General features: G+C 40.6%; 1 protein-coding gene across 1 annotated transcript in view; it reads right to left on the bottom strand.

Moving 5' to 3' along the window:
- Positions 1–7,810, bottom strand: part of NID1 (nidogen 1) — a 42,997-nt gene extending 35,187 nt beyond the window's left edge. The window contains exons 1-2 of the mRNA XM_064413794.1: positions 7,573–7,810; positions 822–1,121 (exon numbers count right to left, since the gene is read on the bottom strand). Coding sequence (XP_064269864.1) covers positions 822–1,121; positions 7,573–7,779 — 507 coding nt within the window. The 5' untranslated portion in view covers positions 7,780–7,810. The remainder of the gene's footprint in view (positions 1–821; positions 1,122–7,572) is intronic.
- Positions 7,811–19,907: the final 12,097 nt, after the last annotated feature.

Raw genomic sequence — 19,907 nt, 5'->3', positions numbered from 1 at the left:
GTAAAGTTCAAGCTTCATGTTGCTCAAGTCTTTTCCCACAGGAACACTCCTGCCTACTGTAGGAACCACTAGGACAGCACCTCAGATATCAGCTGTTCATTGCTACCAGGGTGCAGTATTGTTACTATAAACACAATGCTTGAGCCAAGTTCAGCAAAAGAAATTAACTGTTGCCATAAAAAGCAGTGCTAAGTAATAGTAATGTTCTCATCAACTTTCACAATTATGGTATACAAAGCTACATATCCTTGCAGGATAGTACCTGAATGGTTTAAAAAGGGGAAAATTATTTGTGAATAATAATAAAAATAACCTTCAGCTATTTCTTAACCCAATACTAGCTGCAAAACATGAGCTTTTTCTGAATGCAGTATCATCTGTTCAAAATGGGCTTAAGATCCTACTAGTCCATACAGTTATCTGATTTTACATAGTTTGATGTCAAAGTGACTTAAGAGTCTTCTGAAAAATGCAAGCCAGCAGGATTACATTTCCCAGAGGGAGGTCAGGATATTCTGGTTCAGTTAATATCACAACACATTTAACATTCAAAGTAAGAGTCATTAGGAAACACAACTAAATCAGCTATGTAGTTTCAAGCATTATCTTTTGAATTAATAAAACATTATTAAAATAAATCTCAAGTAAAAGTTCTGGAAACTCTTATTTTGCTGCAGCCTTTTCGACGATGATATACACTCTTAGGTCTGCAGAATTCAAATTAACACAAAGAACTTCAAGCCTTCAAAGCAAAAGGTTACAGCGTTACACTTTAGCTGAGCATGTGTCCAACACGACTTAAAGCTCTGATTAACATTCACCTTTTCTTCCAAAGCATGATCTTCTCCTTGTGCCCGGAAAGGAGCCACAAGCTTCCAGGTAACAATAACAACACTGCTGGGTTCAAAAGCAGTCTCAGGAAAACCTCTTTTGATGTAGTCCGATGCAAGTTGCAAGACATCTGAGGATGAATCTTCTCTGTAATACACATTTCCACGTCCATCTGTTGTGTCCAGGTCAGCCATAAAAGGAGCAATAGCCCCAAAACTCACTGGGAATTGACCAAGGTATTTTTCTTCACTTGAGGGTTCATTCACTGCAATAATCCCATTAGTGGTAACCTAATAAAAAGATGAAAATTATAACACAACTGTCTCCCACACAGGTACTCCATATCACAATATTTTAATTTTAATTCAAAAAGAAATTGTATCAAAAATAAAGTTTTGTGTTTAAAAAGTAACTGTGTTTTTTTTAAGCTTTTGGGTTTTTTTAATCCCATGTCAGGAGTCCTGAGATTTCGGTTGCCCAAAATCAGAGGTCAACTTTACAGATAGAACAGCCTTTTTTTCCTAGATAAAGATTTTATCTATTTAGATTTCAGACACCTATTGTCTCTTCTAATAAGGATGTACATAAGCTTCCCACCAATGCTTCAGAAGGTGATAGAATTTCTGAGCGAAGAATTAATTCACACATAGATGCCAACCCAAAATAACTGCTCCATGCTTATATATTGTAATAGCCTGAAGTCTTTTGGGAAGACACAGATTTCTCTTTGCCTGGCCAGGACTGCTTTAGTATTCACTTCACTACAGCCACCCTCCTAGGAACTTCTTTGCTACTGTTCAAGGCTAACAACAAGCTGCTGCTCACTCTGAAGACATGCTGTGAGAACAGCTCTTATACCAGAGGCTGTAGAGCCTAAGGGACAGAATTTCCACAGCAGATACAGGCCACCCTACGAATTCCTTTACAGCTGAGTGCCCTGACACAGCCTGATACGAAAATGGGTCTAATACTTGAAGGGGGTTGGGGGAAGGAATTTACATACTTGGTCTGCAAATGCATAGATACTGGCTCAGGGAGATTCAACCCATCAGTGAGATGATGATTCACAGTCAGCCACCTCTGACTAAAACTGAGATAAATACATACATACAGGTGCTAGGTCACATCCAGGTGTGACAGCCACACTCCACTACAAACCAGAGCTGGCTCTCACACACAGTGAGCAAGACTGCAGGTGTCAGGCCTTGAGGCTGTGCACAAAGAGCACACACAGTTTTTTGTGCCCAGCCCTTCCACCAGCTGTGTTTGGCACTGACTCAGCCACATACAAATCCACCTCCAAGTCTTGGACTGCCTGCTAACAGGACACATCTGATACCTGCAGGGCAGCCAGGCGCTCACTCTAGAGCTGCTGCCACATACACAGGGGACTCAAAATGGGAGAGAGGTCCCAGAACTGTCACCATAAGCTATGAAATTAAAATTGCCATCTCCCGCAGATTTATCTCACTCACAGGGATTCTTGTGAATCCAAGAAGAACAAACTGTTGATGGATCTTTTACACATTCAAGATACTGCCAACATGACAAAATCTTTACAAATGTCTAGAAGTGGGTCAGAATGGCTGCTGACTTAGACTGCAAGGCCACCTAGCCCAGTAGCCTGCCAGCTTAGAGATTCAGCAAAAGAAGAGGACATGCACATACTTCTCCAGTGAGCCTCCAACTGCATCCACCTCAAGGGATTCCCTGTGGTTTGACTGTTTTATCTCAGCGGATGTCTTTCTCATATTTGCTGAGTCTTGTCTTAACACATACAAACTCTATGCATCCACAAAATCCCTTAAAAAGGAACTCCACGAATTTATGACTCAGGTCTCTCCTACTTCTGTTTGCTTTCAGTCTGGCTTCCCCCTCCCTTTGATGGCCCTAATTTTTCCATTGGGACATAGAAAAATCCTACCCAGTGTCTCCCACTATGTAATTTCCCTCCAGAATTAAGACCCCCCCAGCCTACTCATGCACTCCCTGTCTAAGAGCTGTTCTCTGTCTTTGATCACTCTTATTGTCTCCACATATTTCTTTACCGTTTTCCACTCCATAAATTGGTAAACAAGGAGGCCAATAGGAGGCCACACATATTCTTCACAGAGAAATTGTGGTCTGTGCAAGCCCATCAAGGATGCTGGCTACTTGTGCCTTGGCAACATCTTTAAAATCTGGACCACCACTGCTGCTAGACACAGTAAATCAGAAAGAGTAGTATGATCATGATACAGATCACTCCTCCATACACAAGAAACACCTATACCTTGAACTCTCCTTTGGCTACCCAGAGGGTCAGAGCATGTCCCCTGACACAGGCCAGTAGTCAGTCAGCTTGGGATATAACTGGATAATTCTTATCACAAACCATTAGCTAAAACTTGGCAAACACTTCCCACAGTATATCAGATTTTATCTTAAAAGTGACTTGACATATGCTGACTGTATTTTCTGTAGAAAATTGTATAATTGCAGATGCACAATTTCATTAACAGCTAGAGTGTAAAATACTAAAAAAGTTAAGACCCTGTAAAAATAGGTGAGTTGGCTTTATGTATGAACAGTATATCTAAGCTATATAAGCCGTAAATAATCTCTGCAAACATGTTGGGAAAGCAGGTCATGTTAGAAAGGGGGAGAAGAAGCTGAATAGTGTGAAAATTTTTACGCTAGTCGTTCATGTCTTGACAATGGCCACAGACACTAAGGTGAGCTATGAATCTGAGGAATAAAGAACTAAAAAGACAGCATGGGTTACCTAATTACAAACCCTACAGCTGGAGTCAGACATGTAAGAGAAATCTAGTCCAAAAAAGTTCCCAGAATTCCTGCAACATCTGTACACCATAAAATGCTTCATATTCTTGTAAAACAAAGCTAAAATATGAGCTGAAAATAAAAACCCACCAATCATGCCATACCACTGGAACACAGGATGGAGAGTGGTGGCCATTACAGTCTGTTTGCTACGACCTTTTAGCCAAGAGATGCACTCCCTCTTTAAAGTCATAAATTTAGTGCAAGTTAAAAGTTTTCCTTCTGCTTTCCTTCTTACATTTTTACACAAACAGCCCTACTCTTGCAGAAATCCTCTTGTGAGGTATGATTGGTGTTTGAGGTATTTTAAACAAATTCCATGCTCTTCATCAGATCTGGTGTGTGTAGATTTTGCAGCTTCATGATCCCCCATTTATGGCAGGGATTAAAATAGCATTAAGAGAAAATACAATCAGGACTGGTTAATACTGCAGAATAAAGCAGAAGCCAGAAGAAATGGCCCTCCTCTTTTCACCTCTTAGTGACATGTCTCTAGATACTCCTTTCCTATTTGCTAAAAGCTTTAATGTAAGAAGTAATTTTATTAAGGAGATGCAAACCCCATCTTAAAACTTTTTTTAAAGAAAGTTTTTAAATGAGACAGTTCAGTTTTAAATGTCTAGGGAATGTTTCAACAACCCAGAAAACATTTGCAAGCCATCACATGAAAATAAATAAACCAGCTGCTCAATTTGTGCAGAGATTTTTAATGCAAAAAAAACAACTCTCACTAATAATGAAAGTAAATGTTTTTTGCTTTCAGATTCAACAATACATTTATATTGACAAAGACAGTGAATACTCCTTTAACTTCACCCTGCTTCTTTCAAGGTCACAAACATAGGTTTAAGTGTGAATCCCAAAATAAAGAGCAGTAATTTGGCGTAAGTACTGGGTTTCATCAAAGCATCATTCCTGTCAAAAGGGAAAGGGGGGAAAAGAGGCCTCAGGTGGGCGTTGTCTAAAGACAAGCTTTAGAGTGTGTCTTTCCTTTTAGGGTATAACACTATTTAAATTGACAGGAACTAACATAGATGTATTTTTAGCATGTTAAACTTCTGGATTACATGCATAGTTAACATACATTTGTGGTTTGTAGCAGAACCAATAATGCACATACACAGTTATAGGTCCACCTTGAAAACCAAATGAGAAGAGGAATTTAAAATAAGGAGTACTTCTATTAACAGAAAAAATTGTATCTCTGTGTGTACAACAAAAAATTAAAGTTTCTAACAAATGAGGCACTTTCTCCCCGTTCAATGACTAGACATTTTATGGGCTTGAATATTTCTGCACAAAAAAACATTTAGAAAATTTGAATTTACTTTTATAATGAAGTGACAGTTGACCTATAGCAGCAAAGCTTTCTAATACAAACATGACCAACTATTTACTTAAGAAGCTAATAGAAGTAAGGATTAAAAAAATGGAACCAAGCTTGCATTTCCTAAATGGAGGTAACTCCTAATCCTTCCATTTTTCCACCAGTGAGTTTCAGTGTAAACTGAAAAAGCCTTAATAAAAGTGTGTTATTAAAACAAATAGAATAGTATGGGTTAGTGATAGAGTTCAATGCTATAAATCTTACATACAAAAGCACCGTATTGAAGATTACAATATGTTAAAGTCTGTTTCCACTCATATGAAATAAAAGTGCTCTCTTCTGTCTGTGAGAGAAAATTTTGTTACCAGGGATTTTATGACAACTTGGTACTAAACAATCACTTCACAGAATGCCTTGCCTTTCTATTCATGTGTGCAGCTAACTTAAACAACTCAGCTTCTCAACTGCAAAAAAAGATAGAAAGAGAATCCACACAAAATTTCTACGTAAAATGATGTGCACTAAATGTAAATTGTATCAGCTTCATAATATTTGTTACCAACTAGCAATACATTGGGAACTCCAGCCAAGCAAGATCGTAGAGCCTCATAAATACACATTGCAAATACACAATAAAAATGTGTATTGTGAAAATTCATTAAAAACTGCTCAGTACATTTCCTTAACAGGTATACTTCTCCTCTCCCTACGCCCATGAAGTTTCTACTGTGCTTCTGCTCTGCAATACTTGTGCCAGATTCAGTGCAAGAAAAAGCCTCTGCATAGTGTATAGACTGATACTGAAATGCCATTCTTTAAAACTGCCCGTTCTTAGTACTGAGGGATGCTGGCAGAGCCCTGGAAGTGATTTGGTAATAGACTCTATATGGCTATTCTTTCAGGCAAAAACTAACTAGAACTGTTCCTGTTTGAGGGTGGGGCAAGTAGCAGGACCATTAAACTCAAGAAACCTAGACTGTTTAATCAATTTACTGCCCTTTGAAAACTCCGTCCTGTCTCTGTCGCTTACCTGACATGCTGCTTGCTATCTTAGTTTCTCAGTGGCTGAATATACAGTCCACTACCTCTCAAGAATATGTTTGTCCTTTTAAAAGCGTATTTTTACTTGGTTTGACTAATCAGTGACAAAATTGAAGTACAGAAGGCAAAACAATGAACTAAGGGTCAAACTGAAGTCTGAACTCCACCTAGTACTTCATCTCAGTCAGCTTCAGTGAACAACATCCATTTTCCACGCAAGCATAAACCAAATCCCTCAAAATTTTAGATTTCAGATATGATTTCAGGATTTATCTAAGTAGTGGCAGTATGGACAATGAAAAGGAGTGTAAATTATGTGTCAGCACTAATACGCCTCAATGTAGCACAAACAAGTTATATCTTCAGTAAATACCCATGAAACACTCAAGTGCATGGGAGTACATTAAATTTTGAATGACTGCAATCACATGGAGCTCTAGTTTCCCAAGTGTCTTCATGTTGGTTAATGCACTGAGTTGCCTCTTAAATCCATGATACTAAACCACACTGCTTTATCTGGACAGGGAGGTGGTATTACATTTACCAAATATATACCCTAAACACATTGTGCCTTCCCTATCAAAACCTTTCTAAACATGCTACTCAGCATGTTCAAGTGCTAGCCTAGATGGGACTTCAGGGGAAAAGAGGCAATGATAAAGTGTGCAGTACCCTTGCAGTGTTCTGAAGACATGCTGCCATTTTAAACCATTTTCCTTATGGCTGCTTTTGAGCAGCTCTGCTCCAGACAATCTGTTTTCAATCCCACCGTCAAACACTGAACATCAGCTATAAACGTACACACACCATTCTGGGATGCAGATTCAGCTGTGAGACATGCACACAAGGCTAAGATGTGCTTGCAGCCCAAAGCCTGCAATTACTATGGATATGGACTACCTCCTCTTTGATCACTCTTACTGTCTCCACATATTTCTTCACCCGTTTCCATTCTGTAAATTTGTAAATAAGGAGACCACACATATTCTTCACAGAGAAATTATGGTCTGTGCAAGCCCATCAAGGATGCTTTAAGAGACTCAAAGCAAAGAACACGTCAGGGTGCCCAAGACATTAAGGAACAGAAAGCTCTTCCAGTGCTTAGAGATGCAAGTCTTCGACAGGTTAGGCTGCTGGTTAGACACCCCGCTTCAGTTTTGTGACTCTGGCATGCCAAAACACACAAAAGAGACCACAACGAGGATATTTCTGAGCCGAACACACTCTGTGTGAGTGCAGAAAACGCCTGCAATGGCATTCACTCTGGCTAGTCGATTGCATTTTCTTTACGCTCCTGCTATCTGTTGCATTGTCTCCCAGTGGAGGCTGTGCGTCTCGAAGAATCTGCCCCGGCCGTAGTGTGAGAAGCGAATTAACACGGCCCCGATACCCGACTGAACACTACTGGAACAATTAAGCTCTTTGGACAGACCTCTGACCTCGGCGCTCACGGAACCCACACGGAACCCACAGGCACCACCGCGCACCCACCCAAAGCGTCCCCAGGCGCGGGTCCGACCCGCCGGCACCAAAGGGGGCCCCACACTCACATAGAGGGAGTGCACGGCCGCGCCGTAGAAGCGCAGCGCCGTGCTCAGCTCCAGCGCCGCCGAGTGCACATCGTCCCCGGGCTCCAGCGCGGCATCGCCGCGGTCCCGGCCGTGGGGCAGCAGCGCCGACCGCTCTGCGGGCAGCGCCAGCGCGGGCAGCGCCAGGGCCAGCAGCGCCCAGCGCGGGCAGCTCGGCGGGGCGCGCATCCCGGCGGCTCCCGGCGCCCGCGGCAGCGCCGTCCCGCCGCTATAAGCGCGGGCAGCGGGGCCGGGCGAGCGGGGCGCCGCGGCCAATGGCAGCGCGGGGCGGGCGGAACAGCGCCCCGGGAGCCCCGCGGCCGCTCCGCCTGCCCACGGGCTGGGCTGCGGGGGTCCGCCACGGGGGTCGCTCCTGGCCCGGGGCTTCGCCCGCGGGAGCAAAGCGGCGTACGCGCATCCCGCGGGGACCCGCCCTGGGGGCGCGGGGATGGGGATGCTCAGCCGATTTCGGGATCAGTGTCCCTCGTGAGGCGCGAAACTCGGGAAGTTAAGTCTGTGCCGGGTCGTAGGCATCCGGCAGAGGCTTTCAAAGAGCCACGGCTCTCCGCAAGGGCCAGTGGGGTTTCTGCGTTAGTTTGGAAATCCAGCAGCTGCAGTACCTCTCAACAGCCAGAGAACCGAGACCAAATACCAAAATCAACGTGAAACAAAAATATGAATCCCCATGCTGCCTTCTGAAATAATTTTGATACCAGGTGCTCATTGTCGGGGGAAATGAATAAATACATTGGAATGCGTTTCGTAAATTAACACCATCCATTTCAGAATTGCATTTGGTTGTAAAATAAAACTAAAAAATGAATAAAACAAATCTGCAAACAAAAAAATTGCTGATGATATGAATACAGATAAAAAATATGGTATATGTAAATATATTACTTCTGACTATGTCTTCTTGTTTTATAGTGCAGTCCTGCTCCCTTGGAACACTCAGAAGCAACTGAAAAATGGTTATATTTCATATATTTTTCCTAAAGCTTCCAAGTGAGGACAGCAGTATTTAAGGATTAAATCTTGGTCAGCAAAGTATATGCTGTGATATGTCTACAGAATGTTTACAGCAGATAATCATCTGAGGAAAGGCAGCCAAAATGCTACCTACATGCTTTTTGCATGGCTTTTTACTTTTCTTTAAATGCCTGCACCTTTTAATTTTTTTTTTCCCCTTGTAAGAAAGTGTGATTTTACATTTGGCAAATTGCAAGAGCAAAAGACATTCCTGGGTAGAGCTATAACCATGCCAGCCTAAAGGAGATAAGGATAAACATATCTAATCACTATTATCACTAGCATCTCTTTACTCTTGGGTTCTGTATGTCAATGAAAACAGTCACTGAGACAAAGTAGTGTGGAGGTCCAGAAGGAAGATGAGTCTGCTCTCCTTGAGTTCTCGCTGTCCTTTCTCCTGTGACTTCTCTCCATATTTACAGAGCCTCTAAGACAATAACTGGTGGATTCACGGAGTCCACCATTTATACTTATCCAGGAACCACTGCCAAAAGAGCATCTTTTTGGCTGGATCACCTCCATATCTGAGCATAGACATACACGCAAAGATGACTCAAAATCCAGCTAAGGTACCTTTCTCCACATTTGACAATCAATACTTAACCACAAGCCAACTGTAACTTCTTATACATATTGTATGTGTGCACTGGCATACCACCAGCTGCCTTCACCACAAAATCATCTTCCTATTAAAAACCTGTCCCCCCAGCATAAAATCATCTTCCAAATTTGCAGAACCTAAAGGTTCTCGTGCTTGTGCAACACAGCTCCATAGCAAAGAAAAAGCCTAAATTAACCCCCATGGTAACACATACACATTCACAAGAGCATCATTTCTGTTAGGCTTAATGTTTTCCACAGGCACATTTACTACAACAGTAAGACTGAAAAAAGGAAGACATAAGCAAAACAAGAAGAAGATCCTGAGGTGGTAACATTTTCCTGTCAGATTTACATGGTTTCCTAGTATTATGTCCAGAATTTGAAGGATAGGGACTACTGAGAAGCTAGAAACTTAATGTAGTAAATTTGAAATAGATTTGAAGGCCCAAGAGTTAAGTATCTTCATCTGCATGTTTAAAACATGGGGTAATAGCCATGCTAGGGTAAACCCTTTGTCCATTAGTCAGCATATTGGGATTGTTTAGTCTATACTTACCTTAAGAGGATTGCAATGTTTCTGCTGTAGCTGTAATTTTGCCTTCTATACAACTACCACTGTGAGGAGTTTTAAGCATTGTTAGTTCTAATACAAGTAAATAAGTTTCCCATTGTCCTTTCTAGCATCTTCAATAAGGACCTAAAAGGGGGGTGGAAAAGCATTTTTGCTTATATTGTAATTAATTGGAAGATATTAATTGCTAACTCCATCCAGAAAGGAGAATGCAAAAGATTTCAACAAGATTTAAGAATGGAAGGAAAGTATTTAAATGCAAACTGGAATGTCCCAATTGAAAAAGACCTTCTGGAAGGTCTTTCATAGCTGATAAATACCAAGAACTCCACATTTCCATTGGATATTAAATGAGATATGGCAGCAGTTTACAAAGCAACAGTATTCCCTGAACAGCCATTGAAATCCTGAACAACAAATGAGCTGGGTTCATTTTGTTACAAGGAGGTGACATTTTCTAAAGGTGTATAATGACACTGCTTTTCCAGAGATTGCTTGTGAGATCAGAGGTGTCACAGAAAATTCACCACTGGAAGGAATTCAGACTGAAACCAAAAATAAAGATCAGGGGACAAAAGGAAATTGCTAAAGAACTGAACATACATACTTGACTAAATTATACTGAATATATTTGATTAAGATCATGCTTCAAAAACATGGAGCATCTTCACTCAAATATCTGAAGAGTGGCACCAAACAGATGGAGGAATTAAGGTGAGTTTGAGGATTACAGGTGACTAGGACATTGAAATAACTAAAAGAAATAACTAAAGAAACAATGTATCAGCAAATGCTTCCTTCCCATGGGGGCTATTTTCAGATAAATCATAGATTAGGCATAGTGGAAGTAGAATGATATAAATCTTTAAGAAGTCATCACTAGATTGATCAGATCACTAAACAATAGACCTTAAAGACTAATTCTGTATTTAACAATTAATTGAGACAGTCCAGCTGATCTGACTTGAATTTCTATGTTCATACAGTATTAAAATAGCTCACAGATACACACACATTTATATTTGAGCATTTCACTGTCTAAATGTGAGGAGATTTGGAAAAGGGGATACAGATATGGAGAAGCCTGACCTTCTCAAGCCCCTCCCCAGGTTTCATTAACAGAGAAAATGGAGCTAGTGTTCCCTTTGCTGGCATGACTGTAAGGAGTAAGGGAAGTAATGCCCTGGGCCTCCCATGATGATGTTCTGCTGTCCAGTGACAACAAAGCATTTTAGCGGATGGATCAAAGGACAGAGTAACCATGTAGTCATAAACTGGAGAGAACTGAGTATTTGGGATATTGGCAGGAAAGAATAGTACTGAGGTCTGTTGAGAAGGAGCATTTTTTAGAGAGACAAGGTCATGGGAATCAGAGAGTCACAAGCAAAGGCAAGGCTCACAGGAAGATCATGGAGTGCACATCATAAATTCAAATCACTCTGTCTTAGAACTTAATGTTCATTGTTCACTAGAGTGGAACACAGTGAGATTCCTTCTGTAACTCTACATGAGCCAGTGTCACCAGGCAGGGCCCATAACTCTGGAGCATCTTCCAAAAAAATTTGTATTTTGCAGCACAACTCTCAACAGAAAGAAACTAATTCTGAGGCACTCTTAGATGCTTTTGAGAAGAGATTCACATGAATGGCAACATTCGTTCTTGGCCTCTGCATTAGGGCAGAGTGTAGAAGATTGTAGAATACCTCCTTTTTCTCTCATGCAGAGCTACTGCAGGGCAACAAAAGGGCAGCAACACTGCAGGACAATCTTCTTGGAAACTCATATCCTGTTCTGGAGAACACCTGGGCAAGAATGGGGATGTGTTAACACTTGGCCAAGGCCAATGGCGTGGTCAGCACAGGAGAGCTACGCTGCTGTAATATAATGCTACAGGGCTGCAGCAGATTCCTGCCCCAGAGCAGGGCAAGGAACATGGGAGATACAGACGTTCTTAGAGCCTTCCTAGGTCTGGTGCAAGGAGACACTTTGTATTTCTGGGGTTGTCTTAATTTGTTTCTATCTCTCGTTATTAGAGCTGGTAACTATGTTAACAGCAGACAGAAAAAAAATTCAAAGAGGAAATAATACTTGTATAGAGTCATGAACACTTTTTTTCATGCCAATTTAACATTTAGGAAAAATTCGATGGAAAATGGAACAGAAAAATATTAGAACTGTAAAATGGCTAGACAAAAAAAAAAGTAGCCTTACAATCCTCCCACCTGACATGTAGTCATATGAAAAACATGACTTCTTTTTAATATGTTTATTTAAAAAATATCTTTCTTACATCCTAATGTTTGATCTCTTTCAAGAACAGATTCTCTAATCCAGTAAGAATTCTTGAACTTCTCTGTAGTAAGAGAGAATTGTAACAGGGCCAGACAATATATAATTAGTCTTATATTTAAATATTCAGCTCAGCAGTAACTACTACATCTACTCCAAGTCTTACTGTTTTGTTATTATCTAAAAGTTTTTGCTTTGTGCCATAAAAGTCTGCAAACAGACAATAAAAATTACTTCAGAGTTTTAAAAAATGCAGTGAAGACAGGAAGACAAAATGTATGATCATTTTCTCATACACATAAAAACCAGTTACAATATGAAGGAACATTGTTTTTCAAACAATGGGAATGAGATGAGGAAAGCCAATTTGAATGGGACAGGAAGACAGCTATGGAAAAGGTATCATTTACCACCTATCTTCCCCAAGACTAAAGAAATAATTACTCCAACCCACTGATAATTGTGTCAGATTTCAGAAAAGAGATATTACACACAGGGAAAATATATATCCTTGTAGTCTGATAAAGTATTTAGTATTGTATTAGTATTTAGTACATCTCAAGTTAAACCACTACTTCAGATTGAATGTGCACCCAAACCAAAGGCAATGATAAATGTTGTATTCTCTTTCATGTGGCATCCAGATTTTCACTGTGAATTGCAGGTGCAGATGTAACACATAAAAAATAGATGCCACATTGAGTCTCAACAGCAAAGCTTCTAGATGACAATCAGAAAGTAAAGAGAGGCCAAGCACAGATCTGATGCTTGTGCTGGCTGGAAATTCTCTAACAAATTTTTACATCCTCAACTTTTTTACAAACATTCAGAAAGGTTACTAAAGTCTGAAACACTGAAACACAGTCTTTCCTGTGACAGACAAGTTACTCTCTCACATCAGCTTCTTGTGTTTGCAGAGCACCCAGGCAGCCTCACAGAGCCTGGCTTTGCCTGGATTCTCTGCCTGCTAGAATAATATATCTTGCAGCAATTGTCATTTAGAAAGAGCATATGATTTCTCAGATGGGTCTAAATGTTCACAACAATCCAGAGAAGACAGTTAACCTGTTTTCTCCCAAGATTATTGAATGTTTTTTTACAAGGAAAATGTCCTATACGTGAAACTGATTTTTCTGGAGTGGAAACCATTGCCTAAGTTAGTGAAATTCACTCAGGAGAATCTACCTTAAGTGACTGTGAGTAAAACAGAGAAATTGACTTTCACTCAGGATAGGTGATGCAGTGGTGCAGCAAAGGCCAACAGTTTTAATTATTGCTTTTTACAATAGGACTAAATAAGGGAATAAATATTTAATTAATATAACATCTATTCTTATAAACTGCATGGTTTAAAAATTACATTGTGGTTTGTCTTTACATGTAGATATATTTGTGAAAGCCTCACAGAGAGGAAGAACAAAGTTCCCCATAATTCCATGCTTGGCTACTTGGCTAGACTGAACAATAGGTATTAATATTTCCTTTAATGAGGTTGCTTGTAAATGTTTTCATTTTTGGTCAAGGTCTACTGGGAAAGAATATTCCTCCATCCAAAAAAGGATGTAAACATTTCCTGATGTCTCCTGGTCAGCTGTTCAAGGTTGGCTACACCAAAGGCTTTTTGCCTTCAGGAATCCAGTCAGAACACTCCAAAGCTTCCTACAAGTTACTGAAATTTATCTGTGAGATAATTTTCTGAGGCGGGGGGGAGGGCGGGGTGTATGTATGTGCTTGAAGGCAAAACTTGTCTGAGAATGGCTGAATCATAACCTTAGACTCCAAGAACATTGTCAACAGGCAAAATTTTGGAGTGACAATTCTGCCAATCACTCCACACAAAATGGTAGTAAAAACTGGTGGATATAAATTCGGTACTTTCATAGTTTCTTTTTTAAATTTACTTTTTTGTTCTTTTTTCTTCTTCATAGGTTTCCCAGTGTCTTGAATGGAAATTTTAGCTATGAGGTGCTATAATAACTTAGTCTTAGATTAGACATGCGTGAATTCAAGAACTGACTGTACATTTTCAACCTGAAGACTTAATTTGTGTGTTTGGGGGCAAGTTATGTTTAAAATGTTGGACATAGCACATGCAGATGGCTGTAACACACCAAACATTTCAATGCTGAAAGATTTTTTTTGCTCCTTTTTAAAACTCTGTAAAGACTGTGAACTTTACCCTGACTTGAAACAGTCCAGATTCAAAAAGACCCAGGAGTAATTCCATGAATTACAGCTATTTATTCTTTCTGACCCAAGGACTTATACTGCTGTTCACTTCACTTGGAATCTGCAGACTAGCACAAGCAATGGCCCACTCACTTCTTCCCAAACAGAATTTAGTGTTTTAGACTCGGATGTGACACTATATTTTTGCCACAGAGCAACAATAAAACACAGAGATCTGCACTAAAGTCACTCAATTACAATTACAATTACATTGCCCCTGGGGAAAAAAATAGGCATGATTTGCAAACCCTGGAATTGGTGCAATAACTTATTTGGAGAAGTGACAGGATGAGAGCACGAAAAGTCTTTTCTACAAGAGGTTGCTGGAAACAAACTTCTTGTGTAGTCTACACTCCCAGCTGAGAGAGGGACAGAGGGTGCTCCCTGAGGCCAATTAGCAAGGGCTGGATTGTGTCCAAACTACTAACCCCAAACCTCACTGGAGTGTCCACCCTGCAAAGCATTTAGCCCTCAATCTCTGCTGGGCTCCTGTAGCCCTATGGCATGTCTTTTTTCATTCTTCTCCCTCTTTCCTACTCCTGTTCAGTGCGTCTGAAATAAAATGAACCATTACAGAGACCAGAAGTGTTAAAGCACAAAACTAAGGGTGTGTCAGATACCAAAGCCTGCAACACGAGGGAATGTGCAGGTATTTGAAGTTGCAAACCCTTTGAGCTATCTCTGGAGGATGAGAAAGGGCAAGAACCAGGTCTGGTCGTGACTTGTGTTTGCCTTTTGAGTGTGGTCCTTGGAGCAAACTGTTGCCAGACCACCCTGTGTTTTGTCATGGAAAGAGCCTTTTGGAGCGGGCAGATCAGCTAGCACTTGGGCAGCTTGGATATTCAGGAGTTCAGTGCATGAGGGAGATCCTTGGCCATCTGTCATTTAGGAATACAGAGGTACCTGGGTACCTGCAGCCAGAAGCAGGTTTCTAAGCTTGCCAAGGGGGAGAGATAGCAAGACTGTTACAACTTAAAAAGCTGCACAAGCAAATGAAAGGTTACCAAAGCCTTTTCAGGTAATTACTGGTTTTTGCTCTGCAGTCACTACTGGACCTCCAACCAGATGACCTCACCTGTCCTGTCTTCTCTCCCTTGAGCTCTCTGAACCCACTGTTAACATCCTCCTCCTATACTTTTTCCCCACAAGTGTCTTTAACACTGTACTGGTTATCTGTATCTTTCCTTATTTATCTTTTTTCAGAAGAGTGTTTTTATTAACCTTATGGAATCTTAGGGCTGACCCTCTTTATGGCTCATTGACCAGTTCTCATTCCTTGAGTTCTTTCTCAGAGAAACTCATGTCTGTTTCCCTTTAATTGTAAATCTTTTATGATTCCCTCAAACTTCCTGCATGAAAAACATTTGAATGTTTTCCAGCAGCACAGATCTTTCAAAATTACTCAGTTGCACAGTTCTGCCAGCATGAGTTATATTTATTTACAAGTAGGGCCACTAAACTTGAGGAAATAAGTTAGGAAAGAAAAGGTATTATCCAAAACAAAACGATGTCTGGTCCTTAATTCTCTATTTTATCTTGGAATATATAATACTTGTTATTAATTGATTTTATGTATTTAATGCATTTGTCCCTTAAAATACCCATCCTATCCAGCAACACATCCATCTTTAGAGCCATTAAATACAACACAAAATTGTCATTTAGACACCCCTATTCAATCTGTCACAGCTTGTATAATCTGAAAAAACTGGAGATTAAATTGTTGAAAACAAATAATTGGGGGGGAAAATGTACTACACTGGACAGAAGTTTTAAGAAAATTATTGATTTTTTTGGTGGATATTAACCTTTCTTTCATCTGAGGAGGAAGAATAACTTCTGAAGAATGAGCCACAACATTTGAACAAACAAGAGCATTGTGCTCTTTCTGTGGGAAATCTGCTGTTCTTTGCTTCTTCCATTTAGTAAATAAAATTCAGTTATTTAAGTACTCAGAACATTACTTTGTCTTATCCAAAATATTTTTTTTCCCTCTGGCTTATTCCCTGCAACAGTGCTAAAACATAAAGCAATTTTCACCAAGCAATCACGGTACAATATTCTCAAAAATCACTTTCCATTTGTCAGATTCCCAATCTTCCAAATTTCAAAACCTTTTCTGATGATTTAAGAAACATTTATTGTTATTTCACTTTCCAAAGAGAAAAATTCAGGTATCAAAGAAATACAGTTTGTCCACCTGGCAAATTAGAAGACACATAGGAAACTCAGTGGAGATTTCCTAGCAATCAGAAGCAGCTTTCTAAAGTGGGGCAGATCAGGTTTCTACTCAAGAAAATCCAATTTCAGCTAATTATCCTCTCCATGGATATGCAGAGTGTGAAGTTGTGTAGTTATTCCTAAAGCTCACAAGCCTCAGAAAAAGCTCACCAACTTGAGATCCTCTGTAGGCTACCACATGGCAAAAATTAATTAAAAAAACATCCCAAAGAAAAATTAGGAGTAAAGTTTTTTACAGTGAATATGTAACAAAGGATTCTGTTGCTGGCTGCCAAATTCAGCCCCATTGGGGAGGATATGACTGACGAATTACGGCTTAGTAACAGGGAATGATACAAACACTTATGCAACAATTTTCATTCTGTGTGGTGGAGGAATTATCTGCAAGCTGTTTCTGTTCTCTGTAAATCGTGCCATTACTTTGAAAACAGGATGTATGCTTCAGAGTAAAGTAAAACAAAAAAAAAATAATGCAACAGCATAAAGCCACCCCTGACATTATTGTTCAAACAACCCTCTTGTTCAAGGCCAGCAATATACCAAGGTAGGACAATGAGAGAGGAAATTCTGTTTAGTATGATCCTTGTCTGAAGAAAACCTTACATTTGAAGTTTCCAGAGCATCATGTCCATTTTGCTTGGCAAACTATGACCAAAGCTAAATTAATTTTCTTGCTTGCTGATGCTTCTTTCCAGATATTCATCAGCATGCCCTGCATGTTTCATGCATCTAAGTGTTCTCCAAAACTTGGGAACATTTCTGCCTGAGTATTTGCAACCTTGGGGCTTATATTCAACTGCATATAAGTTACATGTACAGAAGAATTTACAAGTACATTATCCTTATTATTTCACTAATGGTAATAATTTTTCTACTTTCTAAGATTTCTGAACATTCCCTACAGTGTATTACAGTTTTCAGACTGACTTAAAGAGAAATCCCCCCCAGACTGCTCAGCCTTGCCCGAGGTCAGGACATTGGTCATTTCCAAAGAGTCTATCTTCTCTGAACATGATTTTCCCCTCTTGGTACCAGACATAAATATTTGTTGCATGTGCTGCTTCAGCAGAGTAACAGCTCAGTTACTGTCCCAGTATCTGAACCAGCTGCTCTCAGCTGCTCCTGCTGTGGCAGAGCCAGACCCAGGACTAAGAGGAAGCCTGTTGGACACAGTAATCTCACTCCATACTTTCAATCTTTTGATTGGTGTGGGTGTCTTTTTTCAATCAAGAAGGAACAACCAGGGAGAAGAAAATGTGGATTTCAGAAAGGAGTCAAATGAGAGAAGGATGGTGGGAAAGCAAAAGAGAATGGGAGTCTTTTAAGTCAGAGGATACAAATATTAGGCCTGTCACAACCAGCATTTGTTTGTGCAAATTGTCCCGATGACCTCAAGAAGGGGGCTGGTAATGAAGAAGAGCACAACTTGGGCTATCCAGTCCTGCAGGCAAAGAAGCAAGAGGTGGACTGCTGCCTAGCCATGTGTGCACTCCCAGCCATACCAAATGAAAGCCAGGGTTTGCTGATCCTGCTGGTCTTGGCTCTCTGCAGGAAAAAAGGATCTCCTCTTTGATCAAAGATCTCTCTTACCTCCAGCAGTGCTCAGCTAAGACAAGTGAATTCTCTAAATGAGCATCTGCTGGTTTTAAATAAAAGAGAAATGCTGCCACTCAGTAATAAGGAAGAATGCTTGAAGAGATGAAAGGAATAGGCAGGCCTGTCTTGCTCAGCACAAGAAGGGCACTGGTACTGGTGCAAGGAGCAAAATCTGAGTGAAGTTAGTTGCAACCAAAAAGAGAACAGCACACCAGAGATGCTAAGAGGATTGAACACTGTGTTTAGAAGTTATCCCTTGTTGAGCTTGACTCCTGCTTTCTATGTCTAGCAGTTTATTTCTGTCTTCAGATTCTATTCATTGAGGGTTAAAGACTTGGTGTTGCAGGCTTTCACTTTAGGACAGCTGGTAAATTGCAGCTACAGCAAAGCAGAAGCTGAGGGCTCCAGCAGCTTTTTCCCTGGCAGAGGTCTCTTACCTGGAAAGCCAACCAGTAAAGATTCAAGCATATGCTATTCAACACGAGTGGGATACAGCACTAGACACTTTTATTACTGCATACTTTGCAGCCTCTGAAAGGTGACTTTTCAAAGTTGGCATCAGGATTGCTTGTGAATAGCCAAGAATCTACAGTATCACAGAGGAAGTGAAAATTCACCGCAAAGGATGCACTGTGCAGCCAATGCCTGGACGAGACTGAGTGGAAATCTCATTATGGTCTTCAACATACTCATGAGGGAAAGCAGAGGGGCAGGGACCAATCTCTTCACTCTGGTGATCAGCGACAGCACCCAAGGAAACAGGATGAAGCTGAGTCAGGGAAGATTTAGGTTACATATCAGGAAAAACTTTTTCAGCCAAAGGGTGTTTGGGCACTGGAAAAGGATCCCCAAGGAAGTGGTCAGAGCACCAGTCTGACACAGTCCAAGAAGCATTTGACCAACACTCTCGGGAACATGATGTGATTATTGGGATTTCCTGTACAGGGCCACGAGTTGAACTTGATGATCCTGATGGGTCCCTTTCAACTCAGCATGTTCTATGACTCTATGCTAAAGGATGTAAACCTCTGTTGTGCAGTTCCACAAAGATATTTCAAAATAGAAACAGGCAAACTGAACCCCCTGCCATGAAGACTGAAGTCCAGTGGCTGTGTCTGCCAGCATGTCAAGCCTTACACTTTGAAAGTGAGACAAACCACAGCCTACCACCCAGCCTTTTGGAGCACTCTGCTGCAGGCTCCTTCTCGAAGCTGTTCCCCTCACACTCCCAACCTCCTGAGGTCGGAGACGGTGCTCACTGTCACTCATTATTAACCATTTCACAGACTGCTGCCCTCGGGTTTGGTGGTTTGTGGGTTTTTTTTTGTTTGTTTTCTTTTGGGTTTTTTTTTGTTTTGTTTTTTTTTTTTTTTCTTTTCTGTTTTTTTCTGTTTTTTTTTTTTTTTTTTCCTCCATCGTGCTCGTGTGCAGAACAGTAACATCAGCACCCTCCGCTGGCCCCTGCCATGAAGGCACCCGCAGGGAAGGGGCTGATCGGAGCTTCTGCGAGACCTGCTACGTTAAATCTAGACAAACACATGTTTTTACTGGACTTATTAATGGGTCATGCCCTCTGTAAGCGGCCCCCAGCTGCTCCAGTCACTACACACACACACGATGTAAAAGAAAGGTAAGGGACTGTAAACCTTATGCAAAGACAGAGCACTTAATTTTAGTGTTAATTACAATCTATATGAAAATATGTATTCCCCAAACAGACTAGTCTTAATTAGAACTTTAGTTATAAAGTATCAATCTT

The sequence above is a fragment of the Passer domesticus genome, chromosome 3 (genome assembly GCF_036417665.1).
Source record: "Passer domesticus isolate bPasDom1 chromosome 3, bPasDom1.hap1, whole genome shotgun sequence".
Lineage (NCBI taxonomy): Eukaryota > Metazoa > Chordata > Aves > Passeriformes > Passeridae > Passer > Passer domesticus.
Note: the sequence above shows the minus strand (reverse complement) of the source record. Positions and strands in the feature narration are given on the sequence as shown.